This window comes from Dendropsophus ebraccatus, chromosome 7 (genome assembly GCF_027789765.1).
Source record: "Dendropsophus ebraccatus isolate aDenEbr1 chromosome 7, aDenEbr1.pat, whole genome shotgun sequence".
Lineage (NCBI taxonomy): Eukaryota > Metazoa > Chordata > Amphibia > Anura > Hylidae > Dendropsophus > Dendropsophus ebraccatus.
The window spans coordinates 71,642,234-71,664,986 of NC_091460.1; the positions used below are offsets into that span (position 1 = coordinate 71,642,234).

At 39.9% G+C, this 22,753-nt stretch overlaps 1 protein-coding gene across 13 annotated transcripts in view; it reads right to left on the reverse strand.

Annotated features, from left to right (window-relative positions):
* The window catches only part of TENM3 (teneurin transmembrane protein 3), a 1,065,662-nt gene that overhangs the window by 109,547 nt on the left and 933,362 nt on the right, over positions 1–22,753 (reverse strand). For all 13 annotated transcript variants that reach the window (XM_069977777.1, XM_069977778.1, XM_069977779.1 and 10 more), the window contains 4 exons: positions 18,614–18,760; positions 10,724–10,940; positions 2,408–2,527; positions 31–292 (listed from right to left, as the gene is read on the reverse strand). In XM_069977777.1, the coding sequence (XP_069833878.1) occupies positions 31–292; positions 2,408–2,527; positions 10,724–10,940; positions 18,614–18,760 (746 nt within the window). The remainder of the gene's footprint in view (positions 1–30; positions 293–2,407; positions 2,528–10,723; positions 10,941–18,613; positions 18,761–22,753) is intronic.

Below are 22,753 nucleotides of genomic sequence, written 5' to 3' on the forward strand. Positions count from 1 at the left end.
TAGAATAGGTATAGAATAGGGAATAGGTACCTGTGTTTCAGGAACTATAGGGCTGTCCTCATGAGATGATCTAAAGAACGTCGACAACGGAGACGATACTATAACGGGATTTGGTCTGACAAACCCACTCAGATCACAGCTAGGTATTTCATTCTGTTCCTTCTTCATCACCAGAGTATCCATGACATAAAAAACGTTCCATGGTATCCATACTGTGTGGTATTGAGTGAGGAATGGAGCTCTTTCGAACATAAGTGTAAGAGATGCACCACCATTAGCAACCAGATCAAACCTGGGAGAACAAAGAAAGAGCACTGAGGTTTAATACAACAAAATGGTTAAGCTGATGCTAACAAGCTCCTGATAGTAACAGAGTACAACAATGCAAATAACAAAAAGCAAAGACACCAAACTGGCAGATGCGGTGCTTGTAATGAAAGAAAGCACAACGTGGCACGGACCAAACAGCTCTGCTGGGTTTAAAGAATATTGATTTATTTTATTGTATCAACATGAAAATCACTCTAGACATGTCGTTTGCAAGCCACAATGGTCCAACTTCATTCCATCGCATCTGGCAGAGGGATCCCAGAACCACAAGCATCTCAGCAAATTTCCTAATTTAGTACTTATCTGCTTATATCATCTTAGTTCTAGCCTAGAGACATGAAAAAGGGAAGCAATGCAGTCCTATCCAGGAAGCAGCCAGGTTGCAGATTGTAAGTGGAAACCTCAAGAAAAGACCGACATAAAGAAGGGCCTGGGGACTTTAGGACAGCCTAAGGGTAGGATTTGTGAGCCTATATTTTGAACCATGTATAACTCACTGCTCACTAACAATGCTAAATTGAATACATGTATCAAAATGTGACATATAATTAAATACGGATGCCGGATCAATGATGTTGCGGAAGGAAATATCAAATATGTATATAAATTAATGGATCATTTTCAAGTCATTGCAATATAATGGGACTCTAAGGACTTATCTATAACGTCACCAGTAAATGAGGCTCAGTTTTCATGAATAACTATAACATCGATTGACTTATCCACTCACAATATTGTTTATATGGAATTTTTATGCTTTCAGTGTTATGCCACATTCATGTTGTAAAAATTGGGAGCCTGTGCTTTCTCTATTTAATTTGTATTTTTAGTGGATATCTATAGGCAGATTATCACCCTCTGGTATATATCATCGTAACTCTTCACTGACGGTCTATGGTGTTTTTCCCATATCTTTCTAAATGACCTCTATTAGTACTGTAACTGTACAGCCAGTGCACCATGACATGTTTGTTGTCAGGTCCCCACTACATTATACTACTGGTTGACTAGGGGATCGCTGATAACACATCTCCCTACTAAAAAGTGCCACCTTGGCATCTTAGTTCCCAATCATAACAAAAAAAAAACTACATACAATAGGGAAACATTTTCAAAAATAAAGTTTACATAGGTGAAAATACTGTCATCAGTGTACAGTAGATATGTATATAACTTGATTTACTGTATACAGCTTCAATAAGTAATGTGGTCACCTACTGTAGATGTGCTCCAAAGGCACAACTCTCTTGTAGGCCTATAAGCAAGACTGCCTCCAGCTGTCTCTGCTGGGTCCCCAGCCGATCACCGCTATACCAATATGCTCAATGCTGTGGGGAAATTTTCCCTTCTACCATGCCGAAAGCCAGAAGCACCCCAAAGAAACCTCATTTGTGTCAATTGATGCAAGGGGAAATTTCCCTGCAGCCCTGAATATAATCTATTAGTATTGCCTTAATCCAAAGGGCCACCTCTGGACTGAATTGGAAGAAAAATGGCCTGTTCCATAGCTGACTTGGATAACTAGCTAGAAGGCAATGCATACTAAGCAATATATCCAGCAAACAATGCCTTCAGTTTTGCACATGGCTCAGACTTTAGTATGTGAGTAACATGCACAAGCTATGATAATCTAGTCTGTATATTCAAATATGCAGACATGTGACTTAGTAACCAGAAGAAACACCTCCACCTCCCTTTATAATAGGACTATGACTGCAGCTGCATGGCTTGTGTTACAGTGCAAAAAGCAGCTAGAATAATCTTCTGCCCTATCACACCAGATACTGTGCAGACCAAGAGAAAAAGGAACATCGTGAGCTGATGTAAAGTTTTACAATTTGGATTGAAATGTGCAACCCAGAGTAGTGGATATGATTTAATATACAGTCACTCATACGTCTGCATAGAGTTTTATATAAAAGATAACACAAACTTTGAAGGTGTCTGCCATCGTAAGGGCTTCTAATAATTACATAATAAAAAGCTTTCCTGTAAATGAAAGAGCAATGTAATAAAACATGACATTTCCTTCTTTTATTATGTGCACTCCCTGTAATTTATGAGCATATGCACTCACATCCCATCTTGGCGAGTGATCGTGTATCCATAGTTCGGGTAATGCAGAAATGACACATTGACTCCGATGAGCGGTGTTCCATCAGCTGTGAGAACCTGGCCTCGAATTACAGATGCAAGGCTATAGGGAGAGAGAGAACAGAAAACTTCAGGTTATGTACATACTTGCTTTCTGAGAGGTGATTCATGGTATCATTCCTTGCTTCAATACCTCAGGTGGTTCAGTGTAAAGTTCCCGCATCATAAACCTGCCCAATAGTGAGCACCTCTAGCTGGAGCAGAAAAACACCATAAAATCTTCGTGCCAAAATAACCTTTTCTAGATTAACCTTTTATTCCCTATTCATTGCTGAAGAGCCTGACACATCGAGAACCTTACAATGTAACCATAATACTATTTGCATTTGATAAAATGTGTAGTTTATTCTAATAACTAACTAAACTTTAAAAACTTTGAAATAGTCACTAATTTTTTTTTCTTCTAACTCCACTCAAAACCTCACAGTTAATCTAGGCTTTTTAAGAACATGGTTGCTTTCTACCAGAAACATTGAAGGGAATGGAGCTAAATTGTTAGGACAGGTGTGGTGCTGGTTCTGTAAGAAAGTAGTTGTCTGTTTTTTTCTAGTCCTGGATAACCCATATGTTCACACTACGTAAGAGACCGGCCATTCCGTGACCCCGGCCGGGTCACGGAACAGCCGGTCTCTGGCCGGATCATCTCTTAAGTACCGGCCAGATGATCTTTCCGGCCGCGGAGCTCTGATGCGGGCGCATCAGCGCGCGTCTGCATCAGAGCTTCCCATAGCCCACAGTGAAGCAAGGGGCCGGAGCCGCTCGCTTCACTGTGTGAACTGACAGGTCTTTCTGCGGCCGGAATTCACTGAATTCCGGCCGCAGAAAACTGACATGTCAGTTGTTTGCGGCGGCGTATGGGATCCCGGCCGGAGCGCACACAATGTATGTACGCTCCGGCAGGGGTTCCCATAGAACAACAGGCATTGTTCCACCACGGTAAAAGTACGGCCGTTGTTGCCATCAGCAATATTTAGCTCTTATTTTAGACCCACTTTATCTCTACCTACTGATTTTAATGACTTATAATTGTTAATCGCATTTTAGATGTAAAAACAAATTGACATTTTCTTACTATGCAGAACCTATATTTGTCAAGGAAATAAGGCATGTTGTTCCATACAAATCACAGAGAAGTACAGCAACCGCTAACGTAGCTCTACAGTGTAAGACCCAAATATCTGCTTTCTGGACCCCATGAAGTAGGGCAGTGGTATATAAGGGGTAACTATCTGAACATCTGACTTTAGATAAGTATAGAGCATATACAATACAGTATGTTAAAGTGCAGGCTCCGGCCGCTTGCTTCACTGTGGGCTATGGGAAGCTCTGATGCGGGTGCGCGCTGATGCGCCCGCATCAGAGCTCTGCGGCCGAAAGGATCATCCGGCCGGGGTCACGAAACGGCCGGTCTCTTACGTAGTGTAAACATAGCCATACATTGTATAGACACATTGATATAACTTTTAATGTACTTTTAATAGAAAACAAGTTTTCCTTATCCGGAGTTCCCCTTCAAGTTACATATCATTATGTACATTATTTTACAGTATTCATAGAAACATAGAAACATAGAAGACTGTCGGCAGAAAAAGACCACTGGGTCCATCTAGTCCGCCCTTTTAGTATTTTCTTCCTTATTATCTTAGGATAGATATATGTCTATCCCAGGCGTGTTTAAATTCTGTTATTGTAGATTTACCTACCACCTCTGCTGGAAGTTTGTTCCAGGTATCTACTACTCTTTCAGTAAAATAATATTTTCTTACATTGCTTCTGATCTTTCCCCCAACTAACCTCTCACTGTGTCCTCTTGTTCTTGAGCTCAGTTTTTTACTAAAAACACTCCCCTCTTGAACCTTATTTAGTCCCTTAACATACTTAAAGGTTTCAATCATGTCCCCCCTTTCCCGTCTTTCCTCCAGACTATACAGATTCAAATCCTTAAGTCTTTCCTGATATGGTTTATGCTTCACACCCTCCACCATTTTTGTAGCTCGTCTTTGGACCCGTTCTATTTTATCAATGTCCTTTTTTAGGTGAGGTCTCCAGAACTGGACACAGTATTCCAGATTTGGCCTCACCAGAGCTCTATACAGCGGGATCACAATCTCCCTCTTCCTACTGGTTATACCTCTAGCTATACACCCCAGCATACGATTTGCTTTCCCCACCGCCTGGTTGCACTGGTGACTCATTTTAAGGCTTTCAGAAATCATTACCCCTAAATCCTTCTCTTCTGAAGTCTTTTCCAACACAGTACTGCCGATGTGATACTCGGATAGAGGATTCCTCCTCCCCAAGTGCATTATTTTACATTTGGAAACGTTGAACTTCAATTTCCACTGTTTGGACCACGTATCTAGCAAAGCTAAATCATTTTCCATATTACTGACACCTCCAGGAATATCCACCCTATTGCACACTTTTGTGTCGTCAGCAAACAGACAAACTTTACCTACCAACCCTTCTCCTATGTCACTTACAAACATATTAAAAAGAATAGGACCCAGAACAGACCCTTGTGGCACACCACTTGTAACCAGTCTCTGCTCAGAATATACACCATTAACAACAACCCTCTGATATCTCTCCTTCAGCCAACCACAAATCCACTGAACTATCCAGGGATTTAGTCCAATTTTCTCCAACTTCTCTATCAGCTCTTTATGGGGAACTGTATCAAAAGCTTTGCTGAAGTCCAGATAGGCGATATCCACAGCACCACCTTCATCCAGCACTTTTGTGGCATAATCAAAGAAATCAATGAGATTAGTCTGACATGATCGGCCCTCAGTAAAGCCATGCTGGTTTGGATCCATCAAATTGTTGATTCTTAGGTGATCCATTATCTTCTTTTTTAGAAGAGTTTCCATCATTTTCACTACTACAGATGTCAGGCTCACTGGCCTGTAGTTACTGGGCTCTTCTCTATTCCCCTTCTTGTGGATTGGTATAACATTGGCTGTTCTCCAATCATCGGGGACATCTCCTGTTAGCAGGGATTGGTTATACAGATCTGTCAGGGGGGCAGCAATCACAGATCTGAGTTCTTTAAAAACCCTGGGATGGATCCCATCTGGACTCATCGCCTTATTCAGCTTTAAACGGGCAAGTTCCTCTGCAACTTCAGCCTCTGAAAATACTGGAGCCGAACCCATATAGCTGGAGGCAATGTTGTGTCCAACCATCCTGTGATTGTGAAGGCCGCCTTCTGAAAACACTGAGCAGAAGTAACTATTCAAATAGTCAGCGACCGCCTTATCTCCATCAATAAACGTATTCTCCCCATTACTTATTTTAGTAATGCTGCAGCCATTCTTCTTCTTCTTCCTGTCACTTATATATCTGAAGAAGGTTTTATTCCCCGCAGTAACAGATTTTGCCATTTCCTCTTCTTTTGAGGCTTTAGCAGCATTTATAATCTGCTTTGCCTCCTTCTGTATACTTTTATACGTCTCTCTGTCAGCTTCATTCCCAGTCTCCTTATACTTCCTATACGCTGCCTTTTTTCCTTTTACAATGGCCTTAACCTCTCTAGTAAACCATAATGGATTCTTCTTCCTTTTACTTTTGCTAACTTCTCGTACATATAGTCTAGTTGCCTTTAATATGACATTTTTTAATTCTGCCCACTGAGTGCCCGCTCCCGATGTTTTATCCCACCCTCTTAATTCTTTATCTAAATACTCCCCCATTTTATTAAAATCTGTCTTCCTAAAATCCAATACTCTTGTTGTAGTATGGGATTGGACGTAGTCAGTTTGTACGTCAAACCATAGACACTGGTGGTCACTGGAACCTAGATTTTCTTCCACTCTAACTTCAGACACCCGATCCCCATTAGTAAATACTAAATCTAGAATGTTCTCTCCTCTGGTAGGCGAATTATTCCATACAATGTGTGAACTGCTGGTCGATTCCCTATTGACTTCAATGGGGCACTATATATTTTTAAAATTACAGTTTTCGATTTTCATAAAAATTATGGCAGTATGTTGCCCTTAATTCTATGTTGGGTGAACAACAGCCCAATATATGTATTGTGGGACTAACATTTAAATTTGCATACTAGTGCTACACCTATACAGCATGATACCACGGTTTATGGTAGCATCACTTTGATGCTTAAAGAGGTTTTCCAGTTAAAACTAACTATCAATTCTCTATGGAGCTGTCGGAGAGGGCTGAGTACAGCATTCGGCTCTTTCTGGTGGCTCCATAGAGAATGAATAGAGACCCCCCTTTTACCCATGGTTAGCTGCAGTCAGACACCTCTAGCGGTGACTTATTTCCTTTGAGAATGTTCAACTGGCAATAATCTAAAGTGTATGGCCAATGTTTTAGGTTCTATTTGAAGAACATGTGTCTTATCTCAATATAAATGCTTCATAGTTACAGGTGGTGCATCCTCTTTAAATGTATCAAGGGCTTCTTTAAACTAAAAACTCTGCCCCCCCCCCCAATATATTGTACGTAGTTATGAGAGACAATTTTTGTCACTCATTCTCTTCCTGGGCTGAATCTAGTCATTCAGGCCATACCTAACACTGTCATAACTGCTAAATGTACAGTACAACACAGTACATTGCCGCCGGTGACCACCAACCGCACATGATTACCCTAAGAGGGAAAAAGCAATAGCTGGTCACGTCTTAAGCAGAAGTTAAGAGTCTGCCGCACGTTGACACGAAATGCAGATGGAAGCCTGCAGAATTATTTCCCTCTAAAAGGCCTAATATTACCTAATGAATGGCAAGGTACTAAATGATTAGTCCATTCATTTACAGTAGCTATAAAAGCTCTCACAGATGAATAAACCTTCAAGATTTCGACATGTCAAATATCTGGCACTTGCATGGAGAAAAGTATTCTTTCCAATTAATTTTGCGGCAATTGGTACATCTGCTGGGAACAGGAAGGGAGAAGATTTAAAGGGGGCAATAAGGAACATTTGTGCAACAACTTTTAATCAACTGCTGTGACTAACTGCATTAATACTGTTAAATTACCTTAGACCCAGGAGTTCTAGTGTAAATCATCTTCCTTCACTCAGCAGGACACAAGGCACCTGCTCTCAGTTACCGCTTGTATTTCACATCATTACCGCTTCAGTAAAATACCAGTCAGGCGAATTATGAAATCAGAGCTTCATAATGAATGTTTTCCTTCCAATTTATATTAATAAAATGGGGGGGGGGGGGGGGGAATTGGCAAAAGAAAAAAAATAGCTACTTAGGAATATTCAGAGACAGTGTCATCATGATTCTGAAAGCATTGCAGATATTGGATTTTCACATTCAGAATATATCAGACTGATGTCATTAGCACCTTGTGAGGTAGAGAGGCCGAGAATGGAATTCAATGTACTGCAAGGACATCTGGAACTAAATGTGTTGAAATAAACAATAGAAGCAAAATAGGAAGATATTTCTGAGCAGACTTTGAAAAATATGTGTGAAGAGCTGATAGATTGAGGAGGATGAGTAGAATTTGAATAAACAGCGCATGAAACTTCTCAAAGTATGCTTGAAATTACATAGCATCTACAAACTAAGAGCAGAGTGCAGGTACTGTATATGAAGAAGGTAGAGTCTGGGGATGTGCTGAGTTGGGATTATCTTCTTGGTATAGTAACACATAATTAGGAGGAGACGGGGCTTGTTCTAGCATATCCAATGGACAAATCTTATGCAAGTGGAAATTGGGACAAATAATGTTATTTAGATAACAACAACTTTAGAAGGTCTAAGATTTCCCTCTTGCCTCTCTTCATGTCTCTCCCAAGTAAGAGCCACAGTAATATAAACATACAGTACAAACAGTGTCTACCTAACCCAGGGATGCATGGTAGACATAGAAGAGGGGGGGTTTACTCCAACATCCAAGAAAAACTTGCAAGGCTTTATTGAGTCATTTTAAAATCGAAAATGTCGCAAATATAGGGGTCAACCCTTGAACCCCTTTCTGAATTCAACTAACAGTCATTTGTAGTAACTTTTGTCATGTCATTAAGCATGGTAAAAGTGACCGATTGCTCCTGAGACCTGCTGCAATCCTGAGATACTGTACCATCATAATCACTTAAAGGACAACTCCCACGAAAAATTTTTTTGGCTTATTTAACACACATTACAAAGTTATATAACTTTGTAATGTGGTTAAATACCTGGTCTTGCCCCCTTCCCCCCTTTCTGACCCCCGAGCCCCCCCTGGAAGTTAAAGAATGTATACATTACCTATTATGGTCGTCACGGTCCTCTTCTCCCGGGCGGCATCTGGTGACAACGACGTCAGAGCCGGGGGCGGTCCGGGTCTTCTTCCTCCTCGGCGTCTTCATTGAAAGTGAATGGGAGAGAAACGGCTGCTGGTGCACATGCGCACCAGCAGCCTTTTCATTGGCTGGAGCGCATCACATGGCCTCCAGCTTGCTCAGCCCCGATTGGCTGAGTTTGCTGGAAGCCATGTGATGCGCTCCAGCCAATGAAAAGGCTGCCGGTGGACCCAGAAGTAAAAGACATCGCTGGGCGGCGGACGCAGGTGACAGTGAGGCGGACGGCGGGCGAATGGAGTGGCGATCGTCACCGGAGGGATGGTGAGTATGGTGTCTGTGTGTGTCTGTGTTTTTTTCTTTTTTTGGGGGGGGGTCCCGCCGGAGTTGTCCTTTAATGCTACACGTCTATTTAAATGGTAATACTGTAGGAACAGTAAATAATGTTGTGGGGTCTCCTCAAATGGTCCTTGAAGATAATTTATTTGGTGTCTGCATATAGTTCCTCAAATTATTCTAGAATCAGTAAGATACTATAGAATTGAATCAAGTATCTGTAGTAAGTGCTTAAAAAAATTCTAATATATGAGGCCCCACTTTGCAACTTACAGGACTTAGAAGATCTTCTACCAACAAGTTAGTTAGAGATATCACAGAACTAGGGATGGTCCGATGGCCCGCCGAGGTTCGGGTTCGGATGAACCCGAACGCTCGGTATCGGATTTCCGCTGTCTGCCCGCTCCGTGCAGCAGGCGGATACAGCGGGAGGACCGCCTGGAAAACTGGGATACAGCCTATGGCTATGTCTGTATCCCAGTTTTCCAGGCAGCCCTCCCGCTGGATCCGCTCGCTGCACGGAGCGGGCAGACAGCAGGAATCATTACCGAGGGTTCGGGTTCGTACGAACCCGAACCGAACTCGGTTCGTACCATCCCTACACAGAACACCTTCAGAGGATCTTCATAATGTCTTGAAGGGTCAGAGCTGTTTTGGTGTGGGACATGATACTAAGCAAGCAGTTTTAGTGTTTTGGCTGACCATGCTACAAGCACATCTTCTATGCAGGTGAATTCTTCATTCATTGCTGCTCTGCTACTGTACGCTCATGTGAAAGGATCTTACAATGAACTGCCTTGCAGACAATGTGGTTCTGAAAAGGTATAAACTGGCATTTCTATAGTTTTTGTATGTCTGCAGTCACAGTATTCCAGTAAGGATGTCTCTAGTGCAATGGACTATGTATTCAAACCTGCCATGCTGCCTGGAGGCACAGACTGATAGCTTCACCCTGTTGCCATAAACTTTCGGAATCTTAGGTTGACGGCTTTTACATTAGTTCAGATTCAGAATAAGCAAAAATAGTTTAGAACCCAGAGCTACAACTCCCAATATGCACTAACCCACACAGACCTACTAACCTAGACAGACACACAGACCTACTGCACATTGTGCTCACAACTTCTTCATTGTGCAATGGTAACAATATGTACAGTAATTGTACATTATACCGGCCACTTAGCACTGCTGCTCTCTTCCTCGCAGGAGGCCCTCAGCCTCCAGGCTTGAAGGACCAGGTGCATTTGCAATCCCTATTGCTTTGCCACTGGCACTAATTGTAAGTACATCCCCTGCTGTCAGAGTATGAAGAATTAGCTGGGGTCTATGTATCTTTGATTTATTGCAGTTCTTTGTGAAATGAAGGGATTTGTTCACTGCATTTACTCAACATTGTTTTTTAGATTTTTCCATTCACTGTAATTGCTCCCAGGCTAAATCAGATGGTTGAATATTCCAAACCCACAAGTCAGCTAACATAGGCTTAGTGCTAGTAAACCTACTGACATAGACCTAGTTGACCAAGCTTCTTTTTCATACCAAACATTGAAGTGTTAATAAAGAAGCTAAAAAATCAAGTCCCCACCAGGTAGCAAACTCTCGCTGTTACAATGTTAGCACCAGTGATAGCTTTACCTTTTATTGAAAGGGTTGTCTCCAGGTATGACATGGGTGCTGTCAGGTCCTATGAGAAAGCTGATCCTATCATAGAAAGACCTGGCAGCCTGCTGGGACGGTGACTGCTGGCTCTGGCTGATAATGTCCTGTGGATCAGGTAGGCCTCGGCAGTACGGCTGATTCTGGCAGGCGCTCTGTAAGCAGCAGTCTGGGTCCATGCAGTCGATTAAGCCATCTGCCAGAAGAAAGAACCTTGATTGAATTCACACTCATCAGGATTACACAGTCTTTATTTTATTAACACCTTCCATGCTGATCTACATCCAAAATCATACCTTGTGCTGCTACCAAACTTGAAAAATACGTCAACATTTGTCAGAAAACGGATTCCTGCAGTGTTCTAAACTACCTTTAAATATGATCTAAAGGGACAAGATAGGAGGGGATAGGTCCTATTTGATGCTGCGCCTGTGCCTATTTGAAGCACATAGAGATCTGCTGGAGTGTCTGTGTTCTCTGAGAGCTGAATTTAATTAGATTAAAGAGTAGCGTGAGTCCTCGCTGCTGATACACTGCCGCCGTAGCACATCCTCCACACTTACATTCGCTGGAATTTGATTTAGATGTTGCACTGGTGCAGAGTTTAATAACCGTTATCAGTTCGAGTATCAGCAGGCCTGTGTCAGCAAGAGTGATGTCGAGCCGTCACACGCCCGCTAATTTAGCTTAGTAATGTTACTGTTCGGAAACTCATTTTTTGAAATGTGGCGACCCATTCCGCGTAATGATTAAGATCCTTGGAAAATATATACAATGCTAACTAGTGAAACCGCAGCGCTGCAGCTCTCAGATGAAATATACAAAGACATTGAGAGCCATCAAATGGTACGCGCCGAAGATCTGTCAGACACAATATCACCTGCATTTCTCTACCCGGATGGCATGACATCACCAAATGAATATGCTATCCCCAATCCAAGGACCCGAACAAGAAGTCATATGAAATATCTGGATATAGCTTTCTCCTAAAGGGATATAAAGTAGCACTCAGTGATTTATTACTAAATAAAGTTCACTTATTCTCCTGGGCATCATAGGGTATGGTTCCAGGGGGAAAAATCCTTGCATTTAGTAATTCATCTTTGTTAGTTTATAAAAAGCAAATGTACATCTGGCATGTAGTGTGTGGGTCATAAAAACTGCATGAGATTGACACATTCTGAACTAATCAGCTGGAAATGCATTTTTTACAAGCCTCTCTGTTGACATCAATCAGAGGAAGGATCTCATTTTCACCAGCCAAGATGCAGGGACATACTGTTTGTTATTTTTGCGTGGAGTTTATCAGCAACTTGCCCAAGCGAATGACGGATGGTTATGAATCTGGCTCTATATAACTGGAGAAAACATTTCTCATTCTGTCTCCGCACGTCAGTAGCCTCTATTATCTAGCATAACCAACAGAAACCACTCGCCCCGGCCCAACTGAGCTCAAGTGAAACTGCTCTGGATGACTGCTAGTTCATACTCCATTTATTTAACCCCACTGGGATGTATTGAAAGACAAGTGTACACTGTATTGTAGAGCGGGGATCGTTCACATGAGACTAAAACCAATAAGCATGTAGACGTTAGAGTATTAAGGCCTGATACTGGACTGTCATTATTGGGATATTTACCAATGGAGCTTTTTCCTGTATGCACATCCACCACCACCACAAAAACATACTATGAAGAGCCCAATGATCCATGTAAGCAGAACAAATGCAGTACAGAGAGCAACAAGGTCAGTGTAAATTATTTACTAAAAGATGGATATCACAACTCAATTTATAGGAACCAGTGAGCCATTAGCTACTATAAGACTGTAATAGATCAAGTTCAGCTGGCCATAGACATAAAATCAGGGGAACATTATTTATATGGAGGAGGGACTGAAAGACTGTTGACTTATTTTGGGATAAACTATGGATCAGACAGCATACATAGTGCTTTTCTGATACTTGTTGTCTCTGATAGATGTTGGCGTTTAGTTAAGCTTTATCCATGGATATGACATTGCCCCAATGAAATTGGTGGAATCCATCAATAGAAAATCTCCTGTCAATGACTGGCTTTCTGTAAGAAATAAAAAATGTATAAAAAAAATTCTGTAAAATGTTCTGTTCATTATTCTGTCCACCATTTTTAGACTTGTTTTATTACTGTAGTAAAATAATATTTATGTGTTAAAGCAGTCATTTTGGGACTTGGGTATAAACATTAATCATCATCATTCTGGTGCAATCTCAATCATATGAGGTGTTTTCAATAATATAGGACCATACATGGTGCATTGGTGGATATGCCTTATGTATGATCAAGGGCCTAGCAAAAAAGGGGAACACTATTTCCATAAAACCAACTTACTATCTGTTAGAGTTCATTAGGGATATATCTGATAATTTCCTGCTGCACAATTGTTGGTGGACTATTGAAGAGTCATATTCGAGAATAAGTAGCCCATATACTAATTATGTACAGGCCTCATCTGATGCATGTTGTCCTTGCCTGAGAGGGCTCAGTGATACAGATGGTTGGTAAAACATTCCTTGTTCATAAACCCCATTGGAATGTTAATTTAGAAAGAGATGACAACTAGAAATGATCGAACAGCACTGATGTTCAGGTTCGTACGAACCTGAACCATCTGCATTTGACTCCCGCTGCCTTCCCGTTCCGTGGGGAAGGTGGAGACAGCCTGACCACCGCCTGGAAAACAGGGATACAGCCTATTACCTAGGCTGTATTCCTGTTTTCCAGGCGGTACTCAGGCTGTCTCCACCTTTCCCACGGAACGGGAAGGCAGTGGGAGTCAAATGCCGAAGGTTCGGGTTCGTACGAACCTGAACATTGGCCCTGTTCAATCATCTCTAACAACCTTAGATGGCGCAATTTTATTTCACGTATGACCTAAGGTTATGTTGGCCACAAAGGGGAGTACAGTACATTATGTGTGTTCATTCCTTCCAGGCTAAAAACACTGTAGGGCCCTATTACCTGGGCTAATGCAAGATAAGCTCTTAAGATCAACGCTTGTTTACAAAGCTTGACTAACTTGTGTGCAAGGCTGCACAAATGATAGCTGGAGCCCATGTGTGGCCATTTGCTTCAATCATTCATTGGCTGCACATCAATTACTACACTAGGAGATTTGCAGCCATCAAACCACAGTTCTAATCTTTTCTTAGGATCCATTAGTTTGTTATGAAAAAAAAAAAAAAAAAAACACAGACAATACAGGGAGCATTTTTCTCAGTCTTTGATTTCAATGTTTTTGATGATTGAATATCTAAATGATGCTCATATTTCCCTGCAGAATATACTGCCGGTAATATAAACAGAAAAATATAGCATAGCATAATCTAAACTTTGCCCAAGACTACAGGCAGGTGTATAGTGAGGACAAAAAAGGAAAATACATATATTGATAGACCTTTGCAATGCTGGATTCTCAGCAGATTTGCCCTTGTGATTGCTGAGTGGTGCTTAATGTGCACTGATAGCACAAGCCGCTTGTTTAAGTAATTGTGTGGAGACACAGCTGCAGACTTATGGCAGGTCACTGGGTGAATCTCTTGGAAGTTTTGCTGCCCCCTGGAGTTTTGGGAATGGCTGCAATATGTATCATGAAAATACTTTACAGGAACAAATTGCGCTTAGGAGATTGGAATTGAAATAAATAAATCCCTTTCCATACAAAGAAATGCTTATGTGCCGAACACAATCCAATCAGCTGTAGCCTCAAATAGCCGGAGCTGTGATCACTAACAGCACTCAAGGGCTACTTAAATAAGATGCAATATTCCTGTTCGAAATGCCTTTGAGTGGCATAAATACCAACGCCTACAGTATAACCTACAAATGTGGCCGGTGAAGGCGCAAAATATTGGAATGCTTCAGGGACAATGGTAATAAAAGATACTCCAATTTTATGGATTATGTTTATAAAAAGATTATAAGAACTTGGTTCTTTCTAAATAATACATAACTTCTCTAAAATCCATATGTGTATGTTAATGTGAACAATACAATTCACAGTTTTTCCAGTCAACATAAAAAACACAGTCTATGAATACTACTATCCCTGTTCAGCTGCACATTCCCTCCCTTGTCCATAATGTTCTGTACTGCTTCCATCCCTGCAGCTACTACTAGCCACACATCTACTGCCTTGTCTATCGTGATCCATGCTGTACTATACTATGCTGCTGTTGTTACGGTCATTCCAGTTACTACTAGCCCTACACAGCCACACATCTACTGCCTTGTCTATCATGACCCATGCTGTACTATACTATGCTGCTGTTGTTACGGTCATTCCAGTTACTACTAGCCCTACACAGCCACACATCTTGTGCCTTATCCATTATGTTCCACACTGTACTGCTACTGCCGGGAAACCTATCCTGCTCAGGATAAATATAAGAAACCTGAAACCAGGGAGTCCTTAGAGTATCATATATGACTTTTTAAGGTGGTAACATCATTCCTATTAACTTTGGACATGTTTTGCAGACATAACAAAGCAAAAGCACAAACAACAGCACATTGATGTAGAGTAAATAGCAGATAGATGGCAGGAATGCACTCTGAGATGACAGCTATCCCAGTAGAGGGCTTGTAGACATATATCCAACAGCATCCATAAGCGTTAAATCATTTTAAAATATTTATTGTAGAATCCAAGCACACGGTGACATTTTGACCCCTAAGAGTTGTTTAAAACACGTCTATACATGAAGCCAACTGATAAACACACTTTTCTCAAGTTCGATTCTAACCACCGTAGGACCACCATCAGTTCAGGTTAGGAGAATTGCGGAGGATGAGGTTGAGTTTAAACATTCCATTAAACAGTATGCAACCAACTTTCATAACAGGGGATACCCCATATCTATAACAACCCAATTTGCCCAAGAAAAGACCTTGTAAAGAAAAAGGAGAGAATTGCCTCACATTTAAAGATTAACTTGGTAACTGAATATAATGGGATGAGTGGCTCTATAGCTCGCATTATCAACAAACATTGGGGAGTACTGAAAAGCGGGTTCCCTGAGGTAGAGATCTTTAAGAACAGGGCCCTATTATTGTTTAGAAAAGCCTAAGAGAATGGCTAGTGTGTGCAAGTGCAAAAACATCAACGCGGCTGTCACAATTATTATTGTGCCCATTAAAACCATGAAAAAAGGTGTATTATTTGTAAATATGTAGAGAAGGGAGATGCTTTCATACACTCAAAAACTGGTAAGAGGTACACTACAAAGCAATGCATCCCTTGTGAGTCAGACTGGACCATACCGTATATATTATTTGGGGTCCGTTACTATATGTGGGTGAAACCACACTTCATATTAAAACTCGCCTGAACAAGTACAGGTATACCATCAGGTTAGCCCATACAAAGTGCAAAGTGCGGTGCAACATTTTGGGCGTCTCATGAGACCATTTTCAAGCCTTGTGACGAGAATAATACATTGTGCCACACGGGATACACTTAGATACGGGATAATAAATTATCTCTGTGACTTAGGCTGTGTTTACACATCACATTTTTATGCATTTCTGCACCGTTTTCATCATGATTTCACAAAAAAAATTGTGGAAAAATTGGACTAAAAACACAGTGTGAACACAGACTTAAAAGTGTGGTACTGCAGCCCCTATTTAAAGTATAACTATCATTCTACACTGGTGGCAGGATACACTGTAAAAATCCAGCCACTGTACGCACCAGGGACAGAATTCTTCTAGCAGCACCATTGTATACAATGTAGTCAGTGAAACTGGGAGTGTACGCAGGATTTTGACAGCGTATCCTGTCGCCAGCAAGGAATGATGGTTACACTTAAATAGTGTAAAAAGGAACTAACCAAACAAGATTCTAAGCTGTTGGCACCATTCCTTACCCATTGCTGAGCTGAAGTGCTATTTTCCAGCAATTTATTTTTATACAGATATATAGAGATGTTAGATAGACAGAGAGTGATAAATAGATAGATAGATAGATAATAGATAGACAAAAAAACAAAAAGTGCAACAGCAACCTACCGTTGCAAGTGCTTACCGTATATACTCCCCATGATGTACACATGATAAAACCCGCTCTATAGATATTAAAAATGGGGACCTTAGCAAATTATTTAATCAAACAGAGTGTACCATGTCACCATGTTAAGTGTACTCAGAGACATGGTCCTACTCTAACATTCTAACACTAGCAATGACCTCTCCTGGGCTAAATATGCCTACAACTGGGCAGATAGGATCCAACTAATCTCTATTAATAGCACCAACATGACATGGGTGAAATGCAAGTCCACATCAGGTAGCCCCCCCCACACACACACACATTACAGGAAAAAAGCAAAAATTTGGCAGCACTCCTAGATAGATAGATAGATAGATAGATAGATAGATAGATAGATAGATAGGAGATAGATAGATAGATAGGAGATAGATAGATAGATAGAAAGATAGATAGATAGATAGATAGATAATAGGTAGAAGACAGATAGATAGATAGATAGATAGATAGATAGATAGCACAGAAGAAAGCCGCACATCTAAAAACAAAAGAGTGGGTGCTAGCGAAGAAAGTCCCTTGGCCGGGGATCCCAAACACAGTCTGCAAAAATCCGCAGCACTCCAAGATATGGTAAGAAAATTTATTCCATCAACACAGGTACAGAAAATTAGCAACGTTTCAACTCTCTCTCAGAGTCTTGGCTTGAGAATGACTCTGAGAGAGAGTTGAAACGTTGCTAATTTTCTGTACCTGTGTTGATGGAATAAATCTTCTTACCATATGTTACCATATATTTTTGCGGACTAGATAGATAGATAGATAGATAGATAGATAGATGGATGGAAAGATAGATAGATAGAGAGATAGAAAGATAGATAGATAGTGGAAAGATAGATAGATAGATAGATAGATAGATAGATAGAAAGATAGATGATAGATAGATAGATAGATAGATAGACAGATGATAGATAGATAGATAGATAGATAGATAGATAGATAGATAGATAGATAGGTAATGGAAAGATAGATATATAGATAGATGATAGATAGATATATAGATAGATAAATAGATAGATACATGATAGATAGATAGATATATAGATAGATAAATAGATAGATAATAGATAGATAGATAGATAGATAGACACTTTTAATTGATTTTCTAAGAGGTGACTCAGACACTGGAACAAGTAACAGTGCTTTTGTGAAATACACTGTTGCCAAGCAACTTTTCAAGTTTTGCGTCCTCCCACCCGAGCATACTGTAAGCTAAATTAGCAGTTCTAGTATCCATTTTTCTTTTTAATTCAACATAAATCCAGCACGATGTAGCAAGTCACAGATTCCCTATATTCTTCTGTACTTTGCATTACCTTAAAGTATAAACATCCTCCTTGATACATCAGTTCACGCCACTCCAGACCTGTCGGCATTGTGAATACATTTTAAACAGCAATGAAGCCCTAAAAGTCACCGGCATCAACACAGCTTCAGTACAATTCCTAATCATCCTCACTTTCCCCATATAACAGGTCAAATACAAAGGAATCAAAATAAGAACACATCACTTTGAAAAAAAGACGGAGCTTAAAGGCATTTGTTCAGAATGTATCTATAAGCATCAGTTTTAAACTGCAAAAGGATAAAAAAAAAAAAAGAAAGAAAAAGGTCACGGAAAGCCCACATCATAGCATCTGGTGAGATTTGAATGTAGCTGAAGAAATAGCAAGTTTCAGGTTTGTAAGAATCCATTTCATATAACAATGAGGTATGCTGACAAAATGTCAGATACCCATCAAAAGTAAATACATGTAAAAAGTAGACTAGATCTCTCATCTTACCTCCTTCATTGTCCTTACTGTCAGTACACAACGTTTCCATGGCTACATCACATCCCGCTCCTCTCCAACCTGGCTGGCACATACAGTGCCATCCATTTTGGTCTAAAGTGCATCTTCCGTTGCTGTTACAGAGTCCAGGACAACCTTCTGCAATGACACAGAGATAAGGAGAATATCAAGTGATCTGGAAATTCCTTACGGTCCCTGGCTTCATTGAACAAAACATAAGACACTTACAGGCCTTCATCAACAGCATAAACACTGTAATAGCACATGAAGAGAGAGCGGCATTGTACAAATTAGATGAGTCCTCGAATTAGACATAGGGTATAGTGAGGTCAGCACCAAAGGTCTGTTTGGCCTAACATCATATGCCCCTGCTGACCAGATAACATGACGTCTTTCCAATGTTCTGTTTCAGAAGAGTAGACGTTATTTTGAATTCCACATAAGAATAGAAGCATTATTATAAGCATAACAAAGGATTGGAGTCAACCAAAGGAAAGACATGTTGACTCCAAAAATATAATATAATAATATTTCAGGAAACTTTAGTTTTGAGCTTGAAGGGCATCAGCCACAGTATTATCTGGTCTCAGGGTGGCAGCAGCTTCATGTGAATTTACAGTGCTTTCCATAACTGCACAAAGTACCTGCCAGAACAGGTAGTGACGGTACTTTGCGTTGAGAATACATTCCTTTTTTACATAAGAAGCAAAAGCCCAGAAATAAAGTGAAGCAGCTTAGCGACTAGTCTAACAGACATCGGGGGGAATCAGGCTGCAAACAGAGGGGACAAAACCGGACAGGATTTCCAACTTAACGTAGGAGCTGTGCAGATCTGGTTACTTAGGACGGACAAAATGAAATACCAGAAGGACCACGAAAAGACATTGATAAGACTCAACAAAAACACGGTAGTGACGTGCTTCAAGACATAGAGCAGAAAGTGAGGTTTTCTTTGTGACAGTCTCCCTAGGGCCTTTGCAGTGTTACCTTTATATCCTATCTTGTCTGCTTTTATGAGCAAGAAGGGAAAATTTATGAAACAAATTACAATAATTTAATAGATCTGAGTATTAAAAGGTTTCAAATGTCTTCAAGTCTGACAATACATATAAAATTAACATAATAAACGAAAGAAGAAAAATAAGCAATGCTCAATGCTTTTTACAGAGAATTTTGTGGTTTATTGTATGAAAGAAGTAATATTGTAATTACTGTTTATTTTCCATTTTTCATTTTTAGTTACAATTCGATGTGGAAACTTTTTGTACGTATTCTTTAAATATAATATCTGTGAACATGGCTGCACTGAGTATATGTGTGCATTGATGTACAGTATATTAAATAATGTGTTTATTATGTTTGAAGACTGGCTAAGCCTAATGCAGATTTTATAAAAAGTTTATGTATACAAAAATCTAAGGTAACCATTTTTTTTTACAAAGCCATGCTGTATAATTAAGTGTGATGATTTGGATAAAAAAAAAAAAACTTTTGTATTTCTTAGTTACCACTTTTGGGATTGGTTGGGTGACACAGGTGTGGAGGAATTTTGTATTTTTAACCTACTTAGAAACTTGCAGCCTTCTTTATGGGAACCCATGTAAAGCTCCTCTATATGTTGGATAGTTGTTGGTCATTTGGCTGACAGCTACCTTTCCTGATCTCCCCTGTGTATTCATGTGTTATGAATGGAGAGAGGAGATGTAGGCTATTGCTAGACAGTTCTGGTGATGGCATTTTTATTGGGGAACAAAAGAGTTCAAAGTGAAATTCAAGTCCAACTCTCATCTAACATCATACACATGAAAGAGTCGGCTAAACTCCCCCATATATGGGGACATCTATATGCCCTAATCTTTTGGCCCACCATATACTGTTTGGCGATACAGAAATGAGAAGGTGGCAATGCATGGTTTGGTTATCTTCATTGTAGTTTATGGAAATAGTGAAACCTAGGCAATTAAAATTACAGTGAAGAGAGCCACGTGAAAACATGGTCTCTTCCTTTCTGAAGCACAGAGTAGAAAGAAAACCCCATATTTCCAATAGACAACAGTCTTGGTAGACACTCACAGTATTAGACATTAGGAATACCCCTTAAAGTTTAAGTGCACCCCTTAGGATTGGTTAAATCTGACAATGTGGACATTGGGCCATAAATGGTTGTGTAACCCTTTCCCAGTTCCAGCGAGCTCAGAAAAGCCCTGTGTACAGGTACAGACTACCTTAGTTACCAGTCCTGTCTCTAATCTTACAAATAGAGAGAGAGCTTAGGAAACAACACTCAATGGAGGCTTAGTTAACAGTGAGGAGATCATGACTAAAGAATTGTTAAAAGTATTTAAATTCAAGCTTTGACTGTGGACATATCTACATATGACATGGAGTCTGAGAATGATTAAGCATAGAAGACGTTGGGTTAATTGTATAATGGGTATAACAACAGCATACACAGCTAATGCCGTAACAAATAACAAAATAAATGGGGTTTACACAATAAATTAACAAAACAAAAAAACAGAAGCCATTAGATTGTTGACCATATGCGCCAGCACCAATATGGTAATGACCTTTCATGATCAGAAAATGTTTAAACATAATCACCTAATAAGCCATAGTATGATTTATGTAACAGGTTATACTGAGGAAACATAAACATAACACTGTCTTCTGGAATTAATAGCACAAGACTCAAACTCCATGTGATATGTCAACTGAAAGACACTATATATATATATTGGTCCAAAAGTAGGTGAAAAGTATGTGTAATAGGGTTATGAAAGGGGAGATTTATAAAACATGGTGTAAAGTGAAACTGTCTCAGTTGCCCCTAGCAACCAATCAGATTCCACCTTTCATTTTCCGATTTGTGAGGAATGAAAGGTGGAATCTGATTGGTTGCTAAGGGCAACTGAGTCAGTTTCACTTTACACCATGTTTGATAAGTCTCCCCCTTCATAACCCTATTACACATACCGTAAACTTTGGACCACCACATTATCTATCTATCTATCTATCTATCTATCTATCTATCTATCTATCTCTTTGTCTCTGCTGTTTCTGTCTCTCCATGGTGGTTGTCAAACGGTTAAGATCTAAGACCTCTACTTGATTAAACTTTACTATACAATATGAAACCGGGCCATCCAGTTATTAACAAGGATATTATGTCTCCCTGACTCCAGTCTAATTATTAGCTGCGTTATCTTTGCAAATTGGAGGGCATATTTTGCATAGCAAGCAGTTTTTAAGGCAAGGTACTTTATAAAGCTGAATGTGCCCGTTGCTTTTTTATTTCTTCCTTAAAATGTGGTTCCTAATTGACTTTCATCCCTGCATAACTTGATACAAAATGTTCTAATGGGCTCCGTTTCCTCCTTATAATTAGGACTTTCAGAGACAAAAGGGCTGCTGTCTTAGTTAACCTGTTCAGTGGGGGACGTAACATTTGTTGTAGGTCAATGTGACATTAATAGGGAAATTATAGCACTGACATTTTTAAAGGTGTATTAAAATACATTAGAACATGAAAGTGCTCACCCATGCAACACAGTTTTTTGTCATTTTCTCCTGTACAATATCTAGATATTGGATTGAAAAGAAATATATAGCAACAAAAGACACAATGGCAACCTGTGGGGAACATGCACACAAGGGCCACATTTAGATTAGGGAACGAGCGATGCAGAGGGTAGAGCAACATCTCAACAGCTCCAAGATCTTCTCTCATGACGGCCATCTTTAATAAGTATGTCAAATGCTATTTAAAGACTGAAATGATGAACCTGCATCAGAATTGCAGACTATATAGAAGAGGAGATTGCATATATAGGCTTACCTGTCTTACTCGTCAGAAGTTTTTATTTTTTTTTCTATATTTTTATGATATTTTCGAACAGATAAAACTTTTTTTTTTTTTACTCAACCAACAAATAATTTTTTTTCGGTCCTGATGTTTAAAGATGGCTGCCTTTAACTTGCATTACAATTTGCCAAAGTGACTTTGGTAGCATTACTTAAATTTGTAACATTTCCAAGTGATTAGATATGATTAGAATTAAATAGTAAAACATGTAAACTTATGTAACATGGTTGGTGGGCAAGCACCTTCATTTTACACCAACAGCAAAT